The sequence below is a fragment of the Sorex fumeus genome, unplaced genomic scaffold (assembly GCF_029834395.1).
Source record: "Sorex fumeus unplaced genomic scaffold, SorFum_2.1 ptg000036l, whole genome shotgun sequence".
Lineage (NCBI taxonomy): Eukaryota > Metazoa > Chordata > Mammalia > Eulipotyphla > Soricidae > Sorex > Sorex fumeus.
Window position 1 is genome coordinate 17,053,605 of NW_026606093.1, and position 23,520 is coordinate 17,077,124.

Below are 23,520 nucleotides of genomic sequence, written 5' to 3' on the forward strand. Positions count from 1 at the left end.
ATCTCTCTTCTCTATCTCACTATTCTCTCGCTTGCTCACTCTCTCCCGCTCTCTTTCTCTCTCTCTCTCCAATTATGCACAGTTCCTATAGCAAGGCTATATAACATTTTTAGTTTTTCTTTGTAGTCTCCCAGAAATACAGGAAAGGATGTAATTTAGACTGCTTCATCTTTCTGGTCCAGGAACCCTTTAGAATATTGATCTTCTTTTTAAATTCTGTAGTTTAAATAAGAGTCTTTTGCTCTTTTCAGAGCTTGTTAATGAATCTCCAACTGGAACCTAATGCTGACAGTTGCTAATTTAAAATATTCTTCTTTAGAGACTTCATAACCAGTGATGCATTTTCCATTTCAATGTTGAGTTATAAATCATAAGCTGAGTTCAGGACTTGCAAAGGAGAGCAGAGTACCAGGTGACCCAGAGAACCTATTTGACTCTACCTTCTCCTTCACTTCCTCCACCTTCCCTTCCATCCTTTTCTCTCTCTCTCATTAATCCATTAGTACACCATGTTTCAGAATAGAATGCATGAATATCTTACACTCTAATTTCTCCCTTTTTATAATAATTAAGGCATCATCTTATATAGATCAAAAGCAGAATCGTAATAAATTATTATGAACATGACCCCAAATATTATGTGCAATGTCAGACATGAATTGGTCTGCTGAAGTTTAGGAAAACATATATTTGACATTTTCAGTATATAGTATTATGGCAAATATAAGTAAGTCTGCCCATTCTTTAGATATGTAGAAACTATTGTTTAATAAAGGAGCTAGTAAAGATAACTTTTTAAAAATCCTCCAGAGAAACTAGGGATGTAAAGGTCAGCAGAACATTTGTTTTGCATTTATCAGATCCTGGTTTGCTCTCTATTCTCTGTCAATTTTACTCTATTGATTTTACACAACACAACACACACACACACACACAAACACACACACACACACACCAACTCCCAAGTATTTAGGAAAATAAATTCTAACTAAATAAATTTAATGACAGAAAAAAGTAAAAAAAATTCTGTATACCTAAATCACAGCAAATAGTACTAAAATGATTAATTTGGAAGATAATTTTAATATATACATAATAGTGTTACAAATATTTAGAAATGGTTAAACCTCTTAATAGCAACAGTTAAAATAAAGATGATAAATTTTAACCTTTAAATTGGCAAAAACTCAGTAACATAAAGCACAGTGTCAGCAGGATGAGGCCCAGACTCTCCTACTCTCCTTCTGGTGAAAATCGCTGTGTCGCCTACATTTGGACTAAGATTTTCTTCCTGGTAGTATCCTATATTATGGAATGGCCAAAACACGAACCCACAATATTGAGTTTTTTATGGTAATAATGACTAAATTTTTTACTATATGCAAGTAATTTTTAGTAATAATAAACTTCAGGAGTTTTCCTTAGAAGTGAAAGAATAAGCACTATCAAACAATGGTTCTTGCTAAAACAAACAGAAAAATAAATTGCAAGTCACAGTAAAGCCTTTCCAAACCACAGTCTGGTTTGCCTGAGTGATAAATGTATCCAAATATAGATAGATCTAGTGATTTGGGTGCACAGAATGGGAGGGTAGGATTTGGGCAATAGCTGAACCAATCAGGTGTCACTGCTATTAGAAACGGACAAAGACTGTATTTTGTAGACCATGACATCAGTGAACCTCCGAAAGCAAGCGTGGTGAGAAACAGACTCTTCTGGCAGAAAATGTAAGAAAGTCACAGTGAGTCCCGAAGTTTTAAAATAGCAGTAGCTGGGCATGCTGAGTCCCTGCTCCATTCTTTCAGGGGAAAGAGTAGGTCATAGATTTAACTGACCAGTCCAGAAATGGAGACTTTGGGCGTGCACAGGAGACAGCATTATCTGTAAATCAGAGAGGGATAAAACTCCCTTCTGGTCCGCTTCCCACCTATACCTCACTAGCAACAATGTGACAAAGGCAGTTTTGCATTTTAAAAAAATAATAAGTAGTTACTTTAAAAATAACAAGTAGTTTTATTTTTAAAATAACAACAAGTAGTTATATAACAAGTACTCTCAAGGAGGAAATATCAAAATTGGAAGAACCGTGGTGACAAAATGAGAGCACTTCCTTTTAATTGGAGGATAAAGAAACAAAGCGTAGATAAATTTAAATTTTGGAATAAATTTGGAATTTAATCTTTGGAAGAGAGTTAAAATACATAATTATACTGCGAAAAGAAAAAAGTAAAGCAATGTACTTTACCTTGAAATTTTATTTTTCAAATATAATAAATAATAATAATTTATCACTCAAGTATCTAGGGTTTTTCAACAACAAAAAGCTAAAAGAGTTTGCCACAATATACCTACTCTACAAGAAATGTTGAAAAGAATTTTTCTATTTAAGAATAAGAAACCAGGGCTGGAGCGATAGGTAGGGCGTTTGCCTTGCACGCAGCCAACATGGCCGAACCGAGTTCGATTCCTCCGCCCCTCTCAAAGAGCCCGGCAAGCTACTGAGAGTATATCGCCCTCAGGGCAGAGCCTGGCAAGCTACCCATGATGTATTCGATATGCCAAACACAGTAACAACAGTCTCCAATGGAGACCTTACTGGGCCCGCTCGAGCAAATCGATGAACAATGGGAGGACAGTGACAGTGACTAATGGATATATACCCTGATTGCCCCCAATAAAGTCTGTCCCTTTAAAAAAAAATAAGAAACCAAAAATCACAAACCTCAAGAAAGCTGAAAATAGTAATATAAAAGAGGAAACATAAATTACTATTGTATGAAAATATATATATAAAAACTAAAGGGGATAAGTAAAAAGACAAAATGTGTATGTTCAAATGATAATGAGTCAATGGCAGCAATAAAAATGTTAATTTGGGGCCGGACAAATAGTACAATATTTAGAGCACATGCCTTAAACACAGCTGACCTGGTTTTTATCCCTGCCACTACATATGGTCCTTGGACCACAGATCTAGAATGTGACCCACCTTCTCCCCCCCGTATGCACACACAGAAAGATAATTGTACATATTAGTCAGCAGTTCTTAATAGTTCTCTAGCTTGGCCTCCTCCTGAGAACACCTGTAAAAGCGATTAGAGGTCACCCCAAAAGCCTCCATCCCTTTCAGAGAGTCCAGCAAGCTACTGAGAGTATTCCACCAGCACGGCAAAGCCTGCCAAGCTTCCCTGGCATATTCTATATGCCAAAAACAGTAACAATAATGGGCCTCACTCCCCTGACTTTGAAAGAGCCCCCAATATGCCATTGGGTTATGCTAGCACATGACAGAGATGAATGGAGTCATTACTGGTGCCTGCTAGAGCAAATAGATGATCAAGGGTTGACAAGTGACAAGTGACAAGATTATCAAATAATAGAAAGAGGACCAAGGAAAGGGAAGAGACAGATTAGAAATAATATAAGGAAAGTAGTGGAGTCCTGGAGACTTTGGTAATGATAAGGAATATTGAATTTGAATATCGATATTGAATTTGAATATCGATACCATAATTCAAGGCCTCACATGAACTGGAGTGATAATAGAGCAGGCAGAACCTTGCATATGGCCAACCCAGGTTAAATTCCAGAAATCACATATGGTCCCCTGAGCCCTACCAGGATTGATTCCTGAGCTCAGAGCCAAGAGTAAGCCCTGAGCACCATTCTGTGCCCAAATCCCTCCCAAATGAAAACTATTATAATCATTTTTTAAACAGTAAATCAAATTCAACAACATATCAAGATAATAACTCTACATGATCAAGTGGGGCTTGTCCTAGGAAGTCAAGAATGGTTCAATATGTGCAGATTAATTAAAGTAATATACAGTGCTACAGTGCTACCACAGCAGAAATATAAATCATGGATTTATGTCACTAGATGCTGAAAAAGCTTCAAGATTCAGTTATAATAAAAACAACCAATGCACTGGAAATTCTATGTCTCAGCATGATAGAGGCTATAGTTATAAACCAGAGCATCATCTTCTCAATGGTGAAAAATAATATTTCCCTTAAGTACTAGAGTCAGAGAGATAATAAAGCAGGTAAGACACTTGCCTTGCATGCCCCAGACCTGACTTTGATTTCCAGCATGCTACGTAGACTCTTGAGTTCTGCCAGGGATGACTCCTGAATGCAGAGTCAAGAGTAAGCTCTGAACACTGCTCAATATGACCCTAAAAAAAGGCAAACTATATAAGGATATTTACCCTCACAAATTCAACAATGTTTTGAAAATCCTAGCGAGAACTTAGGGTAAAATATATATAAAAGTGACGCAATTTGAAAATAAATAAAATAAAAATATACTAAGTAAATATATATATATATCTGTTTTATTTCTATATAAAAAATGAGAGGAAAGGAAATTAAGAAAACACCTCAGACTTTGTGTAACAGTGCCAGAGTTTAGAATGTCTGCTTTGCAAGCATATGGTCACACACTCAAATCCTCAGCATACTGCATGCACTGTTTGTGATTTAAGCAGCTGTGCTATTTGAGCATGATATTTCTGTGTTCTGTAACACATGGCGAACCAGTTAATTCTGATGCCAGTGCAGCCGGATATGTGAAATAACTACAAAGGACTGCCAGCCTGGTGCGCAGCATGATTAAAGAGGTGTAAATGCCACAGCCAGGAAGTGCACTTTGAGGTAGCCTCCAGAGCAGATACTGAGCAAACAGTCACAGGGAGCCGGAAACTCCTCTCGGGCAAGGTGCTCAGAGGAGCACCTACACCAGAGGGGACCCTTGCAGGCTTAGAAGTGCACCTGAAGTAGAAGTCTAATCCAGGACCAGCACCAACGCGGGCCCCTCCCCCACAGTACAGCAGTGGTTGGGGACGCTGCCACACATGGCCCTCAGGGCTTCTGCATTCACCTTTCATGGCACTTTGGACTCACATCTCAACCTCCTCCTTATGAGGACAGCCTGGCTATTCCAGACGTAATAGGCCAATAGTCTTATTCCAATCAAAACACTCCCAAAACTCACCAAAATAACGGTAAACACAAGACTCTGAACAAGACTAAGGTAAAGAGCACAACCCCTAAAGCTGCACTAGGGCCTCACATAAGTCACAGAGGGGCACCAAAGAGGAAGTTAGTACGCATGAAAGGAAAAATGGAGACCACCACCGACTGAGCTCATCCAGAATCCTCCCTCCCAGCAAAATAATGAACTGGAGGGCTCCACCTCCATACTACTACATACTACATGCTACTACAGCAACATGAAGAAACAGAACAGATCCCCACCATGAGGAGTGGATGAAGAAAAGAGACCAGACGCCTCGACATGGAATACCCCCAAATACAGTCTCTTCGTTAAAGAATTCAGAGATGAAATGTTGAGGATGTTCAATGAGCTCAAAGAAATGATGGAACAGAAAGAGTAACTCGAGGCAAGAACTTGTTTGAACATTGAAGTGACCCCCACTAAGTCCTGCATTCAGAATCTGTGTGACTTAACAAAGCAGTATGACCCCTGGCAAGTGTTCTGCAAACAGGACAAATAAATACCAACCCTGGTGAGCACCCGACAACAGAGGGAAAGGTGGAAGAGGAAGGGGCTTTTGTTGTTTGGGGGGCACACCTGGTGGTACTCCAGGTTTACTCCTGTCTCTGAGCTGAGCGATCACTTCTAGCAGGACTCAGATGACCATATATGGTGCTTATCATCAAAGCAGAGCTGGTCATATGCCGAGTATGCACCCTACTATTGCTCCAACTCTGAGAAAGAGAATTTTTTTAAATGAATCACCATGAGATACAGTTACAGACTTACAAACTTTCATGATTATGGTTCAGTCATACCCATCCCTCCACCAGTGCCCATTCTCTACCACCAATGTTCCCAGTATCTCTCCCGCCACCTCCACGCATTCCCAACCCCACCTCTCTGGCAGGCACATGCCCTCTTACTCTCTCTCCTTTTCAGTGTTATGGTTTGCAATACAGGTACTAAGTGGCCATCATGTTTGCTCCATAGTCTACTTTCAGCATGCATTTTTTATCCCAAGTGAGCCCTCCAACCATTATTTACTTAGTGGTCCCTTCTCTACCCCAGCTGTCCTTCCCCCCAGCATCTGAGACTGGCTTCCAAGCTGTGGAGCAATCCTCCTGGCCCTTATCTCTATTATCCTTAGCTGTTAGTCTCCTATTATTTTACTTTGTATTCCACAGATTGCAGTCATTCTATGTCTGTCCCTCTCTGATTCATTTCATTTAGCATGATAGTCTCCATGTTGATCCACTTATATGCATATTTCATGATTTCATCTTTTCTAACAGCTGCAAAATATTCCATTGTGTTGATGTACCAAAGTTTCTTTAACCAGTCATCTGTTCTCTGGCACTCAGCTCAACATCAGACCAGAATCCTTAAGGTACATTGAAGAAAAGGTTGGCAAAACCCTCCACAACATTGAAGCTAAAGATATCTTCAAAGATGAAATGTCACTGACCAAGCAGGTGGAAACAGAGATAAACAAATGGGACTATCTTAAACTAAGAAGATTCTGCACCTCAAAAGAAACAGTGACCAGAGTACAAAAACAGTCTACAGAATGGGCAAGGATATTCACCCAATACACCTCTGATAAGAGCTTAATGTCAAGAATATATAAGGCCCTGGTTGAACTCTATAAGAAGAAAACATACAATCCCATCAGAAAATGGGACAACAAAATGAAAGACACTTTCTCAAAAATCAAATGTGAGTGGCCAAAAGGCACATGAAAAAAAAATCCTCTTCATCACTAGTCATCAGGGAGATGCAGATCAAAACAACTATGAGATATCATCTCACACCACAGAGACTGGTCCACATCCAAAAGACCGAAAGCAACCGGTGTTGGTGTGGATGTGTGAAGAAAGGGACTTTCCCTTACTGCTGGTGGGAATGCTGACTGGTCCAGCCTTTTTGGAAAACAATATTAATATTTCTCAAAAACTAGAAATTGAGCTCCCACTTGATCCAGCAATACCACTTCTAGGAATATGTCCTGGAAATGCAAAAAAAGTATAGTAGGAATGACATCTGCACTTGTATTTTTATTGCAGTACTATTTACAATAGCCAGAAAGAGAATTTTTTAATAAGGAAAGTAAACCACATAATTTATAATAACATCAAAATGATAAAATCACTAAAAGTAATCCTAAATGCTATCAAATACATATACACTGAGAACTAAAAAATGTTGTTCAAAGAATTAAAAGGGACAATGAAATAGAAAGACATCCCGTTTAAAATACAAATAAACTTTAAAATAATCATGTTAAAAAATAAAATAAAATAATCACGTTGAACAGGCACCATGACCCATTTGTAGTGTATCCCTTGTATGTGTAAGACTGTGGACTTGATAACCCCAACATAGCACTGCAAAAAAAGTTATTTAATTAATTCTCTTAACTAAAGAAATTTACAGATTCAATATATACCCAATCAAAAGACCATGGCATTTTTCAAGTAAATTTTTTAATGTTCTAAAAGTTTTATAGAGCTACAAAAGACTTCAAACAGCCAAAGAAATTCTGCAATAAAAGAAGAATGAATAGGACTGGAGCAATAGCACAACGGGTAGGACGTTTGCCTTGCACGCGGCTGACCCGGATTCAATTGCCAGCATCCCATATGATCCCCTGAGCACCACCAGGGGTACTTCCTGAGTGCAGAGTCAGGAGTAACCCCTGTGCATCACCAAGTGTGACCCAATAAAAGAAAAAAAACACACTAGAATGAAGATACAAGTTTTCTGACTTTAAGCCATATTACAAAACAATAATAGTATAGATCCAGTAAAAACTCTACGTGTATATGGACATTTACATATAACTCTGTACCACAGAATTAAGGCCATGCAACGCAGAAATGTAAAGGTTTTTTTAAAAAAAAATTCTTTAACAAGTAATGCCAGGGAAACTGAAACCCATGAGAAAGAGAATAAAGGAAGGAAGGAAGAAAGAAAGGAAGGAGGAATGAAGGAAGGAAGGAAGAAAGGAAGGGAGGGAGGGAGGGAGGGAGATAAAAGAGGGAAAAGAAAGAAAAGGGAAGAAAATGAAAGAAAGTAGATCATTAATAAACAAAATACAAAATTAATTTAAATCAATTAGACATTTTGATATAAAACCATAAAGTACCACTGTCCTCCCGTTGTTCACCGATTTGCTCAAGTATGGTCACCAGTAATGTCTCCATTATGAGACTTGTTGTTACTGTTTTTGGAATATCGAATACATCACAGGGAGCTTGCCAGTCTCTGCCCTGAGGGCGAGATACTCTCAGTAGGTGACTGGTCTCTCCGAGAGGGAAGGATGAACTGAACCCAGGTCGGCCGCGTGCAAGGCAAATGCCCTACCCACTGTGCTATTGCTCCACCACAAAGAATATGTTAAAAATACCATAAAGTATTTGTTAAAAATAGGGATATACTTCATGACCTCAACATCTGAGATATTTTTTTCTTAAATTTTTATTAGTGAAACACCATGAGGTACAGTTGTAGACTTACAAATTTTTGTGCTTGGGTTTCAGTTATACAATGATCGAATACCCATCCCTCCCCCAGTGCCCATTCTCCACCACCACCAGTCCCAGTATCCCTCCCACCCCCCATCCCCCCATCCCACCCTACCTCTGTGGCAGGGCATTCCTGAGATATATTTAGACTAAACTTCAAAGCTAAAAGAAAGAAAAAGAAAGAAAGAAAGAAAGAAAGAAGGAAGGAAGGAAGGAAGGAAGGAAGGAAGGAAGGAAAGATGAGATTATACCAAATTTTAAATATTCTGCACAGTAAAGGAAACTACCACAAATGCTAAAAGGTGTCCTAACTTTAAGGAGTATATCTGCATAACACAAACCAAGGGATAAGCATCAGAAATTGTAAAAAGCTATGCAATTCATCAACTAAAGCAAGCAATCCATTTTTTTAAACATGAAAAAGAAGAATCCATAAATGGACCAAGAACACATTGAAAGTTGTTAATGTTTCTTATGATAGATAAATGTAAATCAAAATCACAATGCTATAACAAATCACATCTGTGAGAATGGCCCATGTCAAAAAGATTGAAAATAGTAGAAGTGTTGATGAGAATGTGGGAGGAGAAAGAACTTAGGTACACTATTGAAGAGAATATAAACTGATATAGCCTCTATGAAAAATTTTATGTCATTTCTTTTAAAAACTAAAAATGGAAACATCATATGATCCAGCAATACCATATTAAAATTTAAACAGAGTATGAAAACATTTATTTAAAAGGATATTTATATTCCTGTGTTCCTAGCAGCATTATTCACATAGTTAAACAATGATTAAATGATCATTTAATGAGTTAAATGCTCATTAACAGGTATAGAAGCTGTGGTATATATACACAATAGAATGTTATATTATTTAAAAGGGAAATCGTGTACTTGTTGGAGCAAAATGGATAGATCTCAAGGAGATTATGTTAATTAAAATAAGGATGAAAAATCAATTACCCAATTATATGTAAATATTAGGTAAAGGTAAAGGCCCTCCCGTTGATCGTCGATTTGCTCGAGCGGGCCCAGTAACGTCTCCATTGGAGACTTTGTTGTTACTGTGTCTGGCATATCGAATACTCTCGGTAGCTTGCCGGGCTCTCTGAGAGGGGCGGAGGAATCGAACTCGGGTCGGCCATGTTGGCCACGTGTAAGGCGAACGCCCTACCCGCTGTGCTATCGCTCCAGCCCATGTAAATATTAATTACATATTAATTGATATGAAAATTAATTACCTATTAATTAACATGTAAATTAAGAATAATTAAGCCAACCAAAGACAACAAACTAACTCCAAGACATGGTGAAAGCTATATTACGACTTGAGAGGAAGAGGGTGGGTAATGGGAAGAAGTGTCTTTGGGGTGTCAATGAAGCTTCAGTTGTAGTTATGGTGAGTCTTATCCACATGTAGAGACATAAAGTAATACCCAGAAATTTATAGTACTTTGTATAGTGCAAAGTTATTCACAGCTGGGTTTTAGACATACAACGTTCAACCTCCTATCCCACCCCCACTATCAGCTTCCCTCCAACCAGTGTTTCCGGGTTTTCTTTCCTACCACCCCACCAGCCCCAACCTGCCATCTATACAGAAACCTTTTAAGTTTGGTTATTTAAAAATGTCTTATTATTTCAGTGTTGTTGACTCTGTGATTTGAGTATTTAGCTTTAGCATCACTTAGTACCACCAATGTACATGAATCCCCTTGACCCCTACCCCCGTTGCTTCTCATCTATCTCTTCTCCCCTTTCCTTCACTCTTTCTTTCTCCTCTCTGTACTCGGCATCCAAGGGTGGTGTAGGCATGCCCTCCTTTAAGCTATTGCATTTCCCCATTCAGTAACTCTAAATACCACAAATAAATGATGCCATCCTATTTTTGTCTTTCATATGGCTTACTTCATTTAACATATTATCTTCCAGTTCCACCTATCTTGCAGCAATTTACATGATTTCATCATTCCACCCAGCTGCATAGTATTTCATTGTCTATGTATACCATATCTTCATGATCCACTGACCTGTTGGACATCTAGGCTGATTCCAAATCTTACCTCTTTCACTGAGTGCTGAATACTGGTGTGAATACATCATTTTAAATAAACTTTTTTCTGTCCTGGTGATAGACACCCAAAAGGGCGTTGCTGGGTCACATGGCAGCTAAATCTTAAGTTTACTGAGAACCCTCCATACTGTTTTTCATAGGGATTTGACCAGACAACATTCCCACCAGTAGTGAATGAGAGTTCCTTTTTCACCACATCCCTGGCAACACAGATTGTTCCCATTATTTTTGATATGCACCATACTTACTGGTGTGAGATGGTATCTCATTGTTGGTTCGATTGGACTTCCCTAATAATAAGTAATGCTGAGCATTTTTTCATATCGGTTACCTATCTGTTGGTCTTCCTCAAAAGAAGTGCCAGTTTCGGGAGCCTTGTGGAAAGCAGGTTTGAGCCGGGGCTGGCGGGAGCGGCAGGGACCTCATGGGAAGGGGGGCTTTGTGGGCCGTCCCCCACGCCCCACCGTGGTCACCAGCTGCCCCCCACAAGCGGCTCTCCGGCACGGCCACGGCCCCGGAGGCACAAGGACTTAGCACAGAGAACCAGCCGCTTGGAGCAGAAAAGCAAATGGACTTGTGTTGAACCGCGCGCCACCAAGCCTGCCCGGAGGGGAAAGGGCGTTGACCAGCCCGCCCGCTCCTCTCTGGAAAGAAAGATGGCGGCCGCACGGGAGCCTTGTGGAAAGCAGGTTTGAGCCGGGGCTGGCGGGAGCGGCAGGGACCTCATGGGAAGGGGGGCTTTGTGGGCCGTCCCCCACGCCCCACCGAGGTCGCCAGCTGCCCCCCACGAGCGGCTCTCCGGCACGGCCACGACTCCAGGGCACACAAACCAATCTCTTAACTAGCTAACTTTTAATAGAAATTCTTCCAGGGTCAATAAGTAAAATAGCAGAAATTCAAAACCGCGCGGCCGCTATTGCGGCCGCACCACATCATTTTATTCTTGAACCAAGTTGTAGAAAGCAAATCATTTCACAACGCTGTTTCAGCATGTCTGATTGTGGGGGGTGGGTCGTAAACTCCAAACAATAATTGTGCATCTTCTATCGAAATAATCTATCTAGTCAAAGTAGATAGAGTATTAACTAGAACTCATCTGCCTCACAAGAATTGGGAGGGGTGGGAGGTGGGGGTCTATTGGGGTTCGGGGTTAAAAATGAGTATTGGTAAAGGGAAATATGTTTGGTATCTACATGACTGAGACCTAAACCCGAAAGCTCTGTAACTTTTCCCACAATGATCCAATAAATAAATAAATTATAAAAAAAAAAAAAAGAAGTGACAGTTCATTTCCCTTCCCATTTTTTGATAAGGTTTTTGGATTTTTGTTGCTGATTCATTGAGTGTTTCATATGTCCTAGATATCAACCCTTTATCTTTATCTTTCATGTTGACCACAAATACTTTCTTCCACACAGTTTACCATCTTTTAGTTTTAGCTTGAATTTGTTTTGCCATGAAGAAACTAATTTGCTATAGTCTAATTTGCTTATTTTTTATTCTGTCAATTTCCCAGTGACATTGTATCATTGAAGAGAACTTTGAGATACAGATCTTGGAGTTTTCTGCTTATATTTCCCTCAATGTATTTTATAAATTCTGGTCCCATCTCAAAGCCTGTGATCCACTTTGAATTAACTTTTGTGTAAGGTGTGAGATATGAATCCAGTTTTTAATTTTTTACATAGGATTATACAGTTCTGCTACCACCATTTGATGAAAAGGCTATCTTCATTTCATGCTCACAGGACCTTTGTTAAAAATTAGCTGACTATATATTTTGAGTATTTGTCCTTGGATATTCTATTCTGACCTATTGATCAGAGTCTAACCTTATTTTAATATCATGGCATTTTGATTACTATGTCTTTATAGTTTCAAGTTTGGTAATGAGATACCCCCAGTTTTTTATTGCTCAGTATAAGTAAAGTAAAAAAGTAAAGGCCCTCCCGTTGATCATCGATTTGCTCGAGCGGGCCCAGTAACGTCTCCATTGGAGACTTTGTTGTTACTGTGTTTGGCATATCGAATACGTCACGAGGAGCTTGCCAGGCTCTGCCGTGCGGGCGAGATACTCTCAGTAGCTTGCCAGGCTCTCCGAGAGGGGTGGAGGAATCGAACTCGGTTCGGCCATGTTGGCTGCGTGCAAGGCAATCGCCCTACCGCTGTGCTATCGCTCCAGCCCTAAGTATGGTTTTAGCTATTTGGAATCTATTATGATTTTATACAAACTTTATTAAGAACTATTCCGAGTACTTGAAGAATGTCATCTGAATTTGGATAGGGATTGCATTTAATATATATATATATAGTAGTTTAGGTGGGTGGAGCATTTACTTTGGATGTGGCTGACCCAGGTTCAATCTTTGGCATCCCATATGGTGCCCTAAACATCACCAGGAATGATTTCCTAAGTGCAGAGAGAGAAGTAACCCCTAAACATCACTGGGTGTGACTCTCTGTACCCCCCAAGTTATGAAATTATGTACAAAGGAACAATCATTAACTATGTAAACTACAGATTTAAAAAATTAAATTTTTTTCAATGATTTTTTGTGTTGAATAACTGTGAGATAGACCCTTACAAAGCTGTTTATGATTAGGTTTTGTTCATACAGCACCCATCCCTCCACCAGTGTACATTTCCCAGCACCAGTGTTCCCAGGTTCCCTCCCATCATCTTCCTCTTCTCTGCCCTAGTCTGCCTCTATGGCAAGCACTCCCTCCTCCCACCTCTCTCTCTCTCTCTCTCTCTCTCTCTCTCTCTCTCTCACTGTCTCTCTCTCTCTCTCTCATACACACACACACAATTTGGACATTGTGGTTTGTAATAGATACTGAAGGGTTATCTTGTATATTCCTTTACCTGCTTTTAACGCTTAGTTCTTGACCAGTGTGATTATTTACAAATGAGGTTAAGTTTTTTAAAAAGTTCTAAAAAATCAAAGAAGTTAAAAAATCTATACATAATTAATATTTATGAATATCAAGTTGGGGCTGGAGCCATAGCACAGCGGGTAGGGATTTTGCTTTGCATGTGGCTGACCTGGGTTCGATTCCTTTGCCCCTCTTGGAGAGCCCGGCAAGCTACCAAGTTTCTCTTCTCTGCCTTCTCTCTAAACACTGGGATCATGAATGATCTAAGCATCCCCCTTTCACTACATTTCCTCATCCAGTAGTTGATATTCCACAGATAAGTGAGATCATCTTGTGTTTGTCTTTCATCTTCTGGCTTACTTCACTAATGATTTTTTCCACCTTCAATCGTGTTGAAACAGTGGTTTCATCATTCCTTGCAGAAGAAATATATAATCCATTCATTTCTCATTGGACACCCACGTTAAATCCAAATCTTAGCTACTGCACTGAGTGTAGCAGTGAATAATGGTGTGCATATGTCCTTTTGAGAGTTTTTATGTCCTGGGATAGATGTCCAAAAGTGGATTTTCTGGATCATATGGCAGTTCAATTCTAAGTTTCTGAGAACTCTCCATACTGCTTTTCACAAGGGGATTATCAGAAAACATCCCCACAATGAGCAGTGAGTAAGAATTCCTTTTCACCACAGCCCCACCAACAAATTATTCTTACTATGTTGATATGTCTCATTCTCACTTGCATGCGATGGTATTTCATTGTCATATTGATTTAGATTTCTCTGATGATAAATGATGCTGAGCACTTTTTTATGTGTCTGCTGGCCATCCACCTGTCCTCCTCTGAGAAGTATACCTATCCATTTCCTCTCCCCCTTTGTTGATAGAGTTTTTGAATTTCTTTTTGTTGATCTTTGTGAGCATTTTATATGTTTTTATATCAAACCTATCTAGAAGTTTTTGTGGACTCTTTGGATCTTCTATGTATAATATAATGTCATCTGAAAATAGAGATAATTTGGTTTCTTCTTTTGCCAATTTGGACCTGTTTGATTTCCCTTTCTTGCCTAATTTCTGTTGCTAAGCTTTCAAATATACTGTTTAATGAAAGAGGAGACAGTGGGTGTCTGTGCCTTGTACCTGATCTCAGTGGGAATGCTTTCAGATTTTTACCAAAAAAAAAAAAATTTACTGATGTTTATTATAGAAAATCTTTACTATCTTGAGGAAGGTTCTTTCCACTTTCATTTTTTTGCGTGGTTTTTATTATGAATGAATATTGGATCTTGCTTTCCTACATCAATTTATAGGATTGTATGAGCTTTATCTTTCCTTTTACTGATGTTAATTTATTTGCATATAGTGAGCACTCATGTTCATCCAAGAGATTGGTCCAAAGTTTTCTTTTTCAGAAATGTCTCTGTTTGCTTTGGGTATCAGTGTAATGCTAACTTTGTAGAAGATGTTAAGAAAGATTGCTGTTTCTTTGATATCTGAAAGAGCTTCAGATCAATAACAGTAACTCTTCTCTAAATGTTTTAATAAAACTTACCAGTAAACCCACCTAGACCATGACTTTCATACTTGAGAGATGCTTAATTACTATTTGAATTCCCCTGCTTCTTATTGGCTTGTTTAGGCTTTCGAATTCGGCTCTGCTCAGTTTTGGGAGATTACAGGTTTCTAAGAATCTTTCCATCTCTTCTAGGTTCTCCAACTTAAAAGGATAGAGTTGCTCACTGTAAGCTCTAATGACGTTTTGGATACTGATGGTTCTGTTGTGATTTCTCTTTTTTGTTTCTGATTCTATTTATTGGAGTAAAAAAGTAAAAAAGTAAAGGTCCTCCCATTGATCATCGATTTGCTCAAGCGGGCCCAGTAACGTATCCATTGGAGACTTTGTTGTTACTGTGTCTGGCATATCGAATACTCTCGGTAGCTTGCCGGTAATTTCTCTTTTTAATCTCATACTCTTGCCAAAGGTTTGTCTGTTTTATTTATCACTCTAAACTTGAAAAGGACTGGCAATAGGTCCTCTTTAAGGGTTTGGAAAAATTCACTAGTGAATTCATCTGGACCTGGGCTTTTGTTTTGGAGAAGACCTTGGGTTACCATTTCAATTTCCTTAGAGTTATAGGTCTATTCAGGAATTCCAAGTTCTTCTTGGTTTAACCCTGGGAGGTTATAGGAATCCAAGAATTTATTAACTTCTTCTGGGTTCTTTTGTTTCATGGCATGCAGATTCTTAAACTGATAATCTTTTGAATTTCCATGGTTTCTGTTGTGATGTCCCCCTTTTTATTTCTGATTCAGTTTACTGTGGTTCTCTCTCTCGTTTACTCTCTTTCTCTCTTTCTCCCTCTATCCCCATGTGTGTGAGTGTGCATGTTGTGTGTGTGCACGCACGCACATGCACGCACTCACATGAGTACACCAGAGTCTTGATAGTGGTTTATCAATCTTGTTTATTTTTTCAAAGAACCAGCTCTTGGTTTCATCGATCTTTTGTATTGTGTTTTGGGATTCCAGCTCGTTGATTTCTGCTCTAAATTTTATTATTTCTTTCCTCCTGCCTCCTTTTGTTGGTCATTTTCTAATATCTTAAGCTGTGAAGTCAAGTCATTTGTGTGAGCTCTTTCTTGCTTCCTGAATTCTTCCAGAGCTATAAACTTTCCCTTAACACTGCTTTAGCTGTGTCCCACAACTTCTGGCAGCTCGTGTCCACATTCTTATTTGTTTCCAGAAATCCTCGCTTTCTTCTTTGATTTCCTCTCTAACTGGTTGTTCATCAATTAGCTGTTTAATTTCCAGCTGTTTGATTTGATTCTCCATTTCTGTGTGTGACTAACTTCTATCTTCAGTGCATTGTTGACTGGAAAACCAGGTTATACAATTTCTATCTTCTAAATTTTATTGAGGTATATTTTGTGGCCCAGCCAATGATCTAGCTTGTAAAATGTTTCATGTGCATTGGAGAAGAATGTGCATTCAGCTTTTGAGGGATGAAAAGTTGGTATGTATCTACTAGCCCTCCTCAATTAGCACTCCTCTTTCATTTATTCCCTTCAGAGACAATAGTTCCTTGCTGAGTTTTAGTCTCATTGGTCTTTCAAGAGGTAATAAGGTGGTGTCGAAGTCTCCGACTACTATTATGTTGCTACCAATGTCCTCCTTGAAGTCTATTAGCAGTTGTTTTAAGTATTTTGCTGGCCCTTCACTAGGTGTGTATATGTTTAGGAGTGTGATTTCTTCCTGATGTACATATCCTTCTACTCTTTTTCAGCCTAACATCTATGTTTTTGAATACTGGTATGGTCACCCAGGCCTTTTTGAGGGAGCTGATTGCTTGAAGGATTGTTTTTCCATCCTTTGAGTCTGTGTTTGCTCTGACTCTTTAGGCAGCAGAATGTTGGAATCAGATTTTTTTGTCCATTTTGCCGAGCAATAGCACAGCGGTAGGGCGTTTGCCTTACAAGCAGCCAAAATGGCCAATCCAAGTTCGGTTCCTCTGCCCCTCTCAGAGAGCCCGGCAAGCTACCGAGAGTATCTCGCCTGCACGGCAGAGCCTGGCAAGCTACCCATGACATATTCAATATGCCAAACACAGTAACAACAAGTCTCATGATGGAGACGTTACTGGGCCCGCTCGAGTAAATCGATGAACAACGGGAGGACCGTGACCGTAAATCTATTTTGCCACTTTGTTCTCTTAATTATTGTGTTTACACCATTGAGAAAGATTCTTGGCATGTTTTTTTTCTTTTGCCATCTTTCTGTAGAAGTTTGTTATGTTTGTGGGGTTTATCTTGTCTTACAGTTCTTATTTTAAAGTTGGCTTTATGTCTATGAAATTCCTGAACTGTTGTTTATACAAGAATCTGTGTTTTCTTCCTTTAAATCTAAATGAGAGTCTAGCCTGATAAAGTATTCTTAGTGGGGTGTTCATTTCAGTGACTTTTTTCATTATATCCCACCACTGTCTTCAGGTCCAGAAGGTTTCATAAGGGATGCTCCTTTGTATGTGATTCCCTTCTTTGATCTTGCTGCTCACAGCGTTGTGACTCTATCTGTGGTATTCATCATTCTGATTATGATATGTCTTGAAGACTTTTTATTAGGGTCTTTTTTAACTGGTGCCCTTTGGGCTTCTTGAATTTAGATGGCTGCATTCTCCACCTCTGGGATCTTTAGAGCAATGATGTCTTTACTACCTCATTGGGTTTGCCTTCCTATCCCTCTGGGACTCATGATTCTTGTATTGTTCCTCTTGAATTCATCCTCTTACATCTTTATCTGACCTTGAGCTATTTTGAGATATTTTCCCCTTTTTTAATTGTTGCCTAGATGCTTTCTAAAGCTCATCTTCAAGCTCACTGATTTTGTATTCAGCTATTTGTCATTCTACTGTTGAGGACACCGACTGAGTTTTTTATTTCATCTACCAAAAAGTTTTATTACTGACACTTCTGTCATAATTTTCTTATTTTTGCTCTGATTTTCTTCTGTATTTTATTGACTCCAATTCCACTATTTCTTTCATATACTCCTGTATTTAATTGGCTCTACATTCCACTGTTTTTTGAGCTCATTAAGCATCCTCACCATTTCATCTCTAAATTCTTTATCAGAGAGATTATTATGTGGGTATTCCTTGTTGAGACTTCAGGGTTCTTTTCTTCATTCACTCCTTGTTGTGGGGATCTGCACTGTTTCCCCATGATGATGTGGCAGTTTAGAGGTGGATCTTCCCAGTTCACTTCCAGTTTCCGCCTGTCACTGTCAGGGAGGACTGTATGGGAGCTCAGTAGATGGTGGCCTCCACTTTCCCCTTCAATGATATTATCTTCCTCTTTGGTGCTTCTGTGTGTGTGACTCGTATAGGGCCTCTAGCGCTGATTCCAGGGACATGTTCTTTTAGATTGGGGTTGTAAAGATTCTTGCATTCAGTGTTATTTTATTAGGTTTGGGGGATATTTTGATAGGAATAGTGGACTATTGGCCTAATATGGTTGGGTAGCCAGGCTGTCCTCACAAGAGTTTGGTTTAGAAGGCTGGGAGATTGATCCAATGCACTATGAAATTAACTGGGGGCCTTGTCCTGGAGGCCACCATCCTCACTGCTATTTTACCTGTGGGATAAGGGGACATGAGCTGGCACAGATCCTGGGTTACAGTTCAAATCCTACTGCCGGTGCATTTCTAAGAATGCAGGTATCCCTTCCAGCCTAGGTGCTTATCTGTACCTGTGGCTGCAGACAGGGCCTGTCTTTTCGATGTCATCCCTCACCATGCCCTGATGATTAATTTCTATCTCTGTGGTATTATGATCTGATAGGATTCTTGGTATGATTTTTATGTTTGTAAATTTATGAAGGATTGTATTATGTCTAATATGTGATCTATCTGGGAGAAGGCCCCATGTGCACTAGAGAAGAATGTGATTTGGGTTTTTGAGAATATAAGGTCCTGTTTATATCCACTAATCCACGTTCTAGCCCTTCATTTAGGGTTTTTATGTCTTTCCTGATATTCTGTCTAACTGATCTGTCTAGTGATTACAGTGGAGTGTTGAAATCCCCCACTACTATTGTGTTTCCAACCATATGGTTCTTTTGATTTGTGATCAAAAACCTTATAAACCTTGCTGATCCTACACTTGGTGCATACGTGATAACGTGAGTACTTCTTGGTCTATTGTTTCCTTCACCAAAAATAATGTCCATCCCTATCTCTTATTCATTTCTTTACATCAAATGCTATTTGGTCTGATATAAATATGACTCTCATTTTTTTCTGTTCACCATTGACTTATATGATTGTTTTCCACCCTTTCACTATAAGCCTGTGTCTACCATCTAATTTTAGCTGTGTTTCCTGTAAGCAGCAAATGAATGGATTTTGTTCCTAATCTATCCCGCCACTCTGTTTTTTGATAGGAGAGTTTAGTCCTTTGACACTCAGAGAGAATATTGATATAAAAGGCCATGTTGCCATTTTACTGTGTAGGGTTTTGCTTCTGTTTGGTTTCTATAAATGGCCATTCAGTATCTCATTCAGGACCAGTTTCATTAAAGATAATGTTGTCACCCAAAAGGAGAGAGAGAACAAAAGGGAATGCCTTGCCACAGAGGCAGGGTGGGACGGGAGGGATGGGGGTGGGAGGGATATTATCCATGGTGGTGGAAAATGGGCACTGGTGGAGGGATGGGTATTTGATCATTGTATAATAGAAACCCAAGCACAAAAAATTGTAAATCTACAACTGTACCTCATGGTGTTTCACTAATAATAAAAAAAAAAGATAATGTTGTCAGCTCTTGTTTGTCTGAGAGTCCTTTGATTCTTCTCTCTCACCTATATGAGGCTTTGCGTGGTAGTGAACTGCAAGTTAAAAGTTCTTTCAGTGAGAAATTTAAATGTGTCATTACACTCTACACTCTTGTATTACATATGAGAGATCTGTTGTGATTGTTCTTACATTGTTTCCCTTATATTTAACGTTCTTTTCTCTCTAGAAGAATTAAGAAGTTTTTTCTCTCTTTTGATTCTGCCATTTTGATTATTATTTGTCTTGGAGTTGTTCTGTGGGGTTTATTTTGCTTGGTAATCATTAGGTCTCTTGGATCTACGTATCAGCTTCCCTCCAGAGAGTGGAAAATTTCTCAGCAATGATCTCTCCCACCACTTGTTCTGCTTTCTCATTTTCCTCTCCTGATATTCTTATAATTTGGAGAATGTTTCTCTAGCTGCTATGTACTAATTACATTTTCTCCTACTCTAGTGTTATTTTCTTTTCTTTTCTTTTTATTTGCTTTTGAAGTCCAGTTACCTTGGAGTTTATTTCAACTAAGAGAAAAAGGTCATGTTTTCATACAATACATACTTGGTTCTTTAACAATTATGACAAGTACAAAAGAATTAAGGAATGCTGCACTTGTGATCCATACAAAACACCAAACATTTTGTGTTGTACATAATTTAAAGAAATGTCTCAAACACTTTTTGAAATACTGTGGTAGCCAATACATAGAGGCATGCCTTAGGTGGAAACAGGAATGCCGTTTAGGAAGAAAAAGAAAAATTACACCAAAACTACTCAATTTCTTTAAAACCACTAAACAAGAAAAGCAACATTGAACTTCCATACTGATTTAAACAAATTCTATACAGTACCTTGACTTAAATCCAAGAGCAAAAGTTAAGACTCCCCTCTATTTTTCGTAAACAACTGCATGGCAAACTTAGAAGACTTGTTCCCACTGGATTTTACCTGGGAGTGGTCTTTATAATTTTTTATTTAAAAGAGGGCTGGTTTGGTACTTTTATACTGATGTCACCAATGTTAATATTTCTTGGGATTTCAGGAAGATTCATATTCTTTACAGTTGATACAGCATGGGCTGGAGCTCCTGCTAAGCCAGCATCAGATTTCTCCAGTTTGTTTTGTGCATCAATTTTTGTGACAATTTCATTCATATTGGTCTCCAAGACCATTGCCCCCATCACCATTTCTGCAAGGATATTGTGAAACTTGTTTACATGGAAAATTAAATCCAGTTCACAAACATTTTCAAAACAGTTGTCTAGTGTTTCCTCAAAAACCTGAATTAAGTCTAAAATGCCAAGTTCACTTTCTGAAGAATCTACGCAGAAAACAAAATATAATGTTGCATAATGTCTGTATATCAGTTTGTTGTCAGATCTTCCAATCAATAATCCTCCTTCTAGGAAATTACAAACATTTTCATCTCTCTTAGATACCAAATGGAATGTCTCCCTGATGATCTGCTGTTGTGTATCTTCACTGTAGGGCTGGTAGAACTTCCACGGCTTCCCCTGGTTGTTGAAGATGAGAATTGCCTTGATCTTGGCTGAGCCATGACGACTCGGTGGGCGCTGGGGGCCACGGGCGGGGTCGGGTGCAAGTGAGCCTCGCCTCAGGATCTCACCGGTGATCCTTCCTCACCAGCCCCTTCCCGCACGCGCCCCTCTAGTGCTTTTTTCTTTTGTCATTTCCCTGTCAATGTTGGTTTGCATTTTATTAACTTCCTCTCTGTGGTTCTCCACCTGTACAATTCTGCCACGATAGCTTATATTCTTTAGTTCCTTTCATTCATTTTGTATGGACTCTGTCATTCTCTGAATCAGTTCTCTGAATCAGTTCTTCGTTGAGTTGGTTGGATTTCTCATCTAGTGATTGCTTAATTTAACTGGCCAGTTCTTGCTTAATTTTAATTGGCAATATCACAATGTTGATTTCAGGTCCCTATCAATCAGTCTTGAGGATTTTAATGGGTTTGAATATTTTCCTTAGTTTCTATCTTTGTATGACACAGCAGTTGGGTTCCTTAGTTTCTTTATTGTTGATTTTTATGTGGCTTGGTATTGGAGGAATAGGTCCCCAGTTACTTAAGAACTGATGTGTTTAGTTGCTTAGAACAGAGGGCTGCTGAGAACACCTCTGTTTTCAGATTATTTCTCTTACCGTGTACTGCTATTAGTCTATAATTTAATAGTATTTAAATAGTCATTCCATTTGTTGACTGAGATATATGGACTGTATTAGTTAGTGAAGTCTAGTCACTGAATTCACTGTCTTCAATATGAAATTGTGTTTAGTAATAATCTCATGTGAACACGGTTTCTGGGTTCAAAGAATTAGAGCTGATGTCAGACAGTGCGACTCCCTCATTGAGGGGCTAGGGTTAGCAAGGTGGAGACACTCAGGGTCCCTGGTCAACACTTTATATCCAGAGCCTCACCATAGTGAGAGGGAGAGGGGTGACAGAGTTCTGGTACCCAGAAGCCCACTTATGCTCCTTTTCTAAGATAAAAAGTTCTATTCCTTCTTAGTTTTTAGACTTCCTGATTTTTTCTAATTTTTGTTTCTCTAGCTGTAAGATTTCCACTTTTTCTGCCCCATTATCTTACCTAAAAATAAAAACATGTAAGATAAAATAAAGTAGGGCTATGTGATAGAGTCAGGTTTGTCTTGGCTGGGAAAGGAGTACAAGCCTCTTTCCTTCATCTCTGATCCCACATCTCTAGTCATGCCTGACTTTGAGAATTCTTCCTCTACTACCACTAATTCACAGAAGGTTGTGACTTAATGAAAATCCTTGGGCAGGAAGGTAAAACGAGTTATGGTTACTAATTAATTCATTTCTCAGAACTCAGTCCATGGTGGGCCTGCGAGGGTACTAATTTTCAGACCATTATGGATGGTCCTGACAACCTAAGTCTGACACTGCTCAATGCCTCTGTTCCCTTCTCTTTAGCTGCCATATCAGTCGCATCTTGGAATCCCCACGGGGAAATGCTCTGTTGGTTGGTGTTGGTGGGAGTGGCAAGCAGAGTCTGACAAGGCTTGCAGCTTTCATCAGCTCCATGGATGTATTCCAGATCACACTGAGGAAAGGTTATCAGATCACTGATTTTAAGGTAAGTAGGCTGGGGAGCCGAGGGGAAGTGACAATGTCCTTCCTTCTTTTATTAACTCTTCAATTCCATGGTGCCTTGGAAGGCTATTTCCTCATTAGAAACAGCCTGAGAACACTAGCCGTTTCTAGGTCTGAAATTGTGTGACCTCAGCTGTTCTTGTTATAGTATGTTCTCCCCCAAATTGAAAGCACATCTATATCAAATTCATCCTCGGGCTTTCTTAAAATTCAACTAGATTTATGAGGAATTCTGATAGTCTGCCCAAGTTTTATTAGAAATTCATATTTCAGAAAGACAGGTCAATAACCACTGGCTGATATTTCCTGAATTAAAATATCAGATTTAGGATCCATGAGTTATGCTCTGGAAAGAGGAAATGGGCATTTATATATAGCCTTCATAGGTCACTTTTTGCAAAACTCTCCTTTCCGTTTATGGCAATAATAAAGGCATGATAGAGAACTAGGAAGTCATCTCCAATAGGATGCTGCTCTTTTTGTCACTGAGAGAATTTCAGGGAGGACTGAGCTAAACCTACCCATCTGCACTTAGAGTCTCTCAGTTTAAAAAACAAAACAAAACTGCTCATTGTTGC

General features: G+C 39.1%; 2 protein-coding genes across 2 annotated transcripts in view; one reads left to right on the plus strand and one right to left on the minus strand.

Annotated features, from left to right (window-relative positions):
- DNAH9 (dynein axonemal heavy chain 9) overlaps positions 1–23,520 on the plus strand; it is a 577,218-nt gene that overhangs the window by 340,533 nt on the left and 213,165 nt on the right. Inside the window, exon 44 of the mRNA XM_056117744.1 lies at positions 22,763–22,925. Coding sequence (XP_055973719.1) covers positions 22,763–22,925 — 163 coding nt within the window. The remainder of the gene's footprint in view (positions 1–22,762; positions 22,926–23,520) is intronic.
- Positions 20,695–22,536, minus strand: LOC130027093 (AP-3 complex subunit sigma-1-like). The gene is made up of 2 exons (XM_056117752.1): positions 22,525–22,536; positions 20,695–21,380 (listed from the first exon to the last, which is right to left on the minus strand). Exons 1-2 carry the CDS (start codon positions 22,534–22,536, stop codon positions 20,778–20,780), a joined length of 615 nt encoding a protein of 204 aa, XP_055973727.1. The 3' UTR covers positions 20,695–20,777.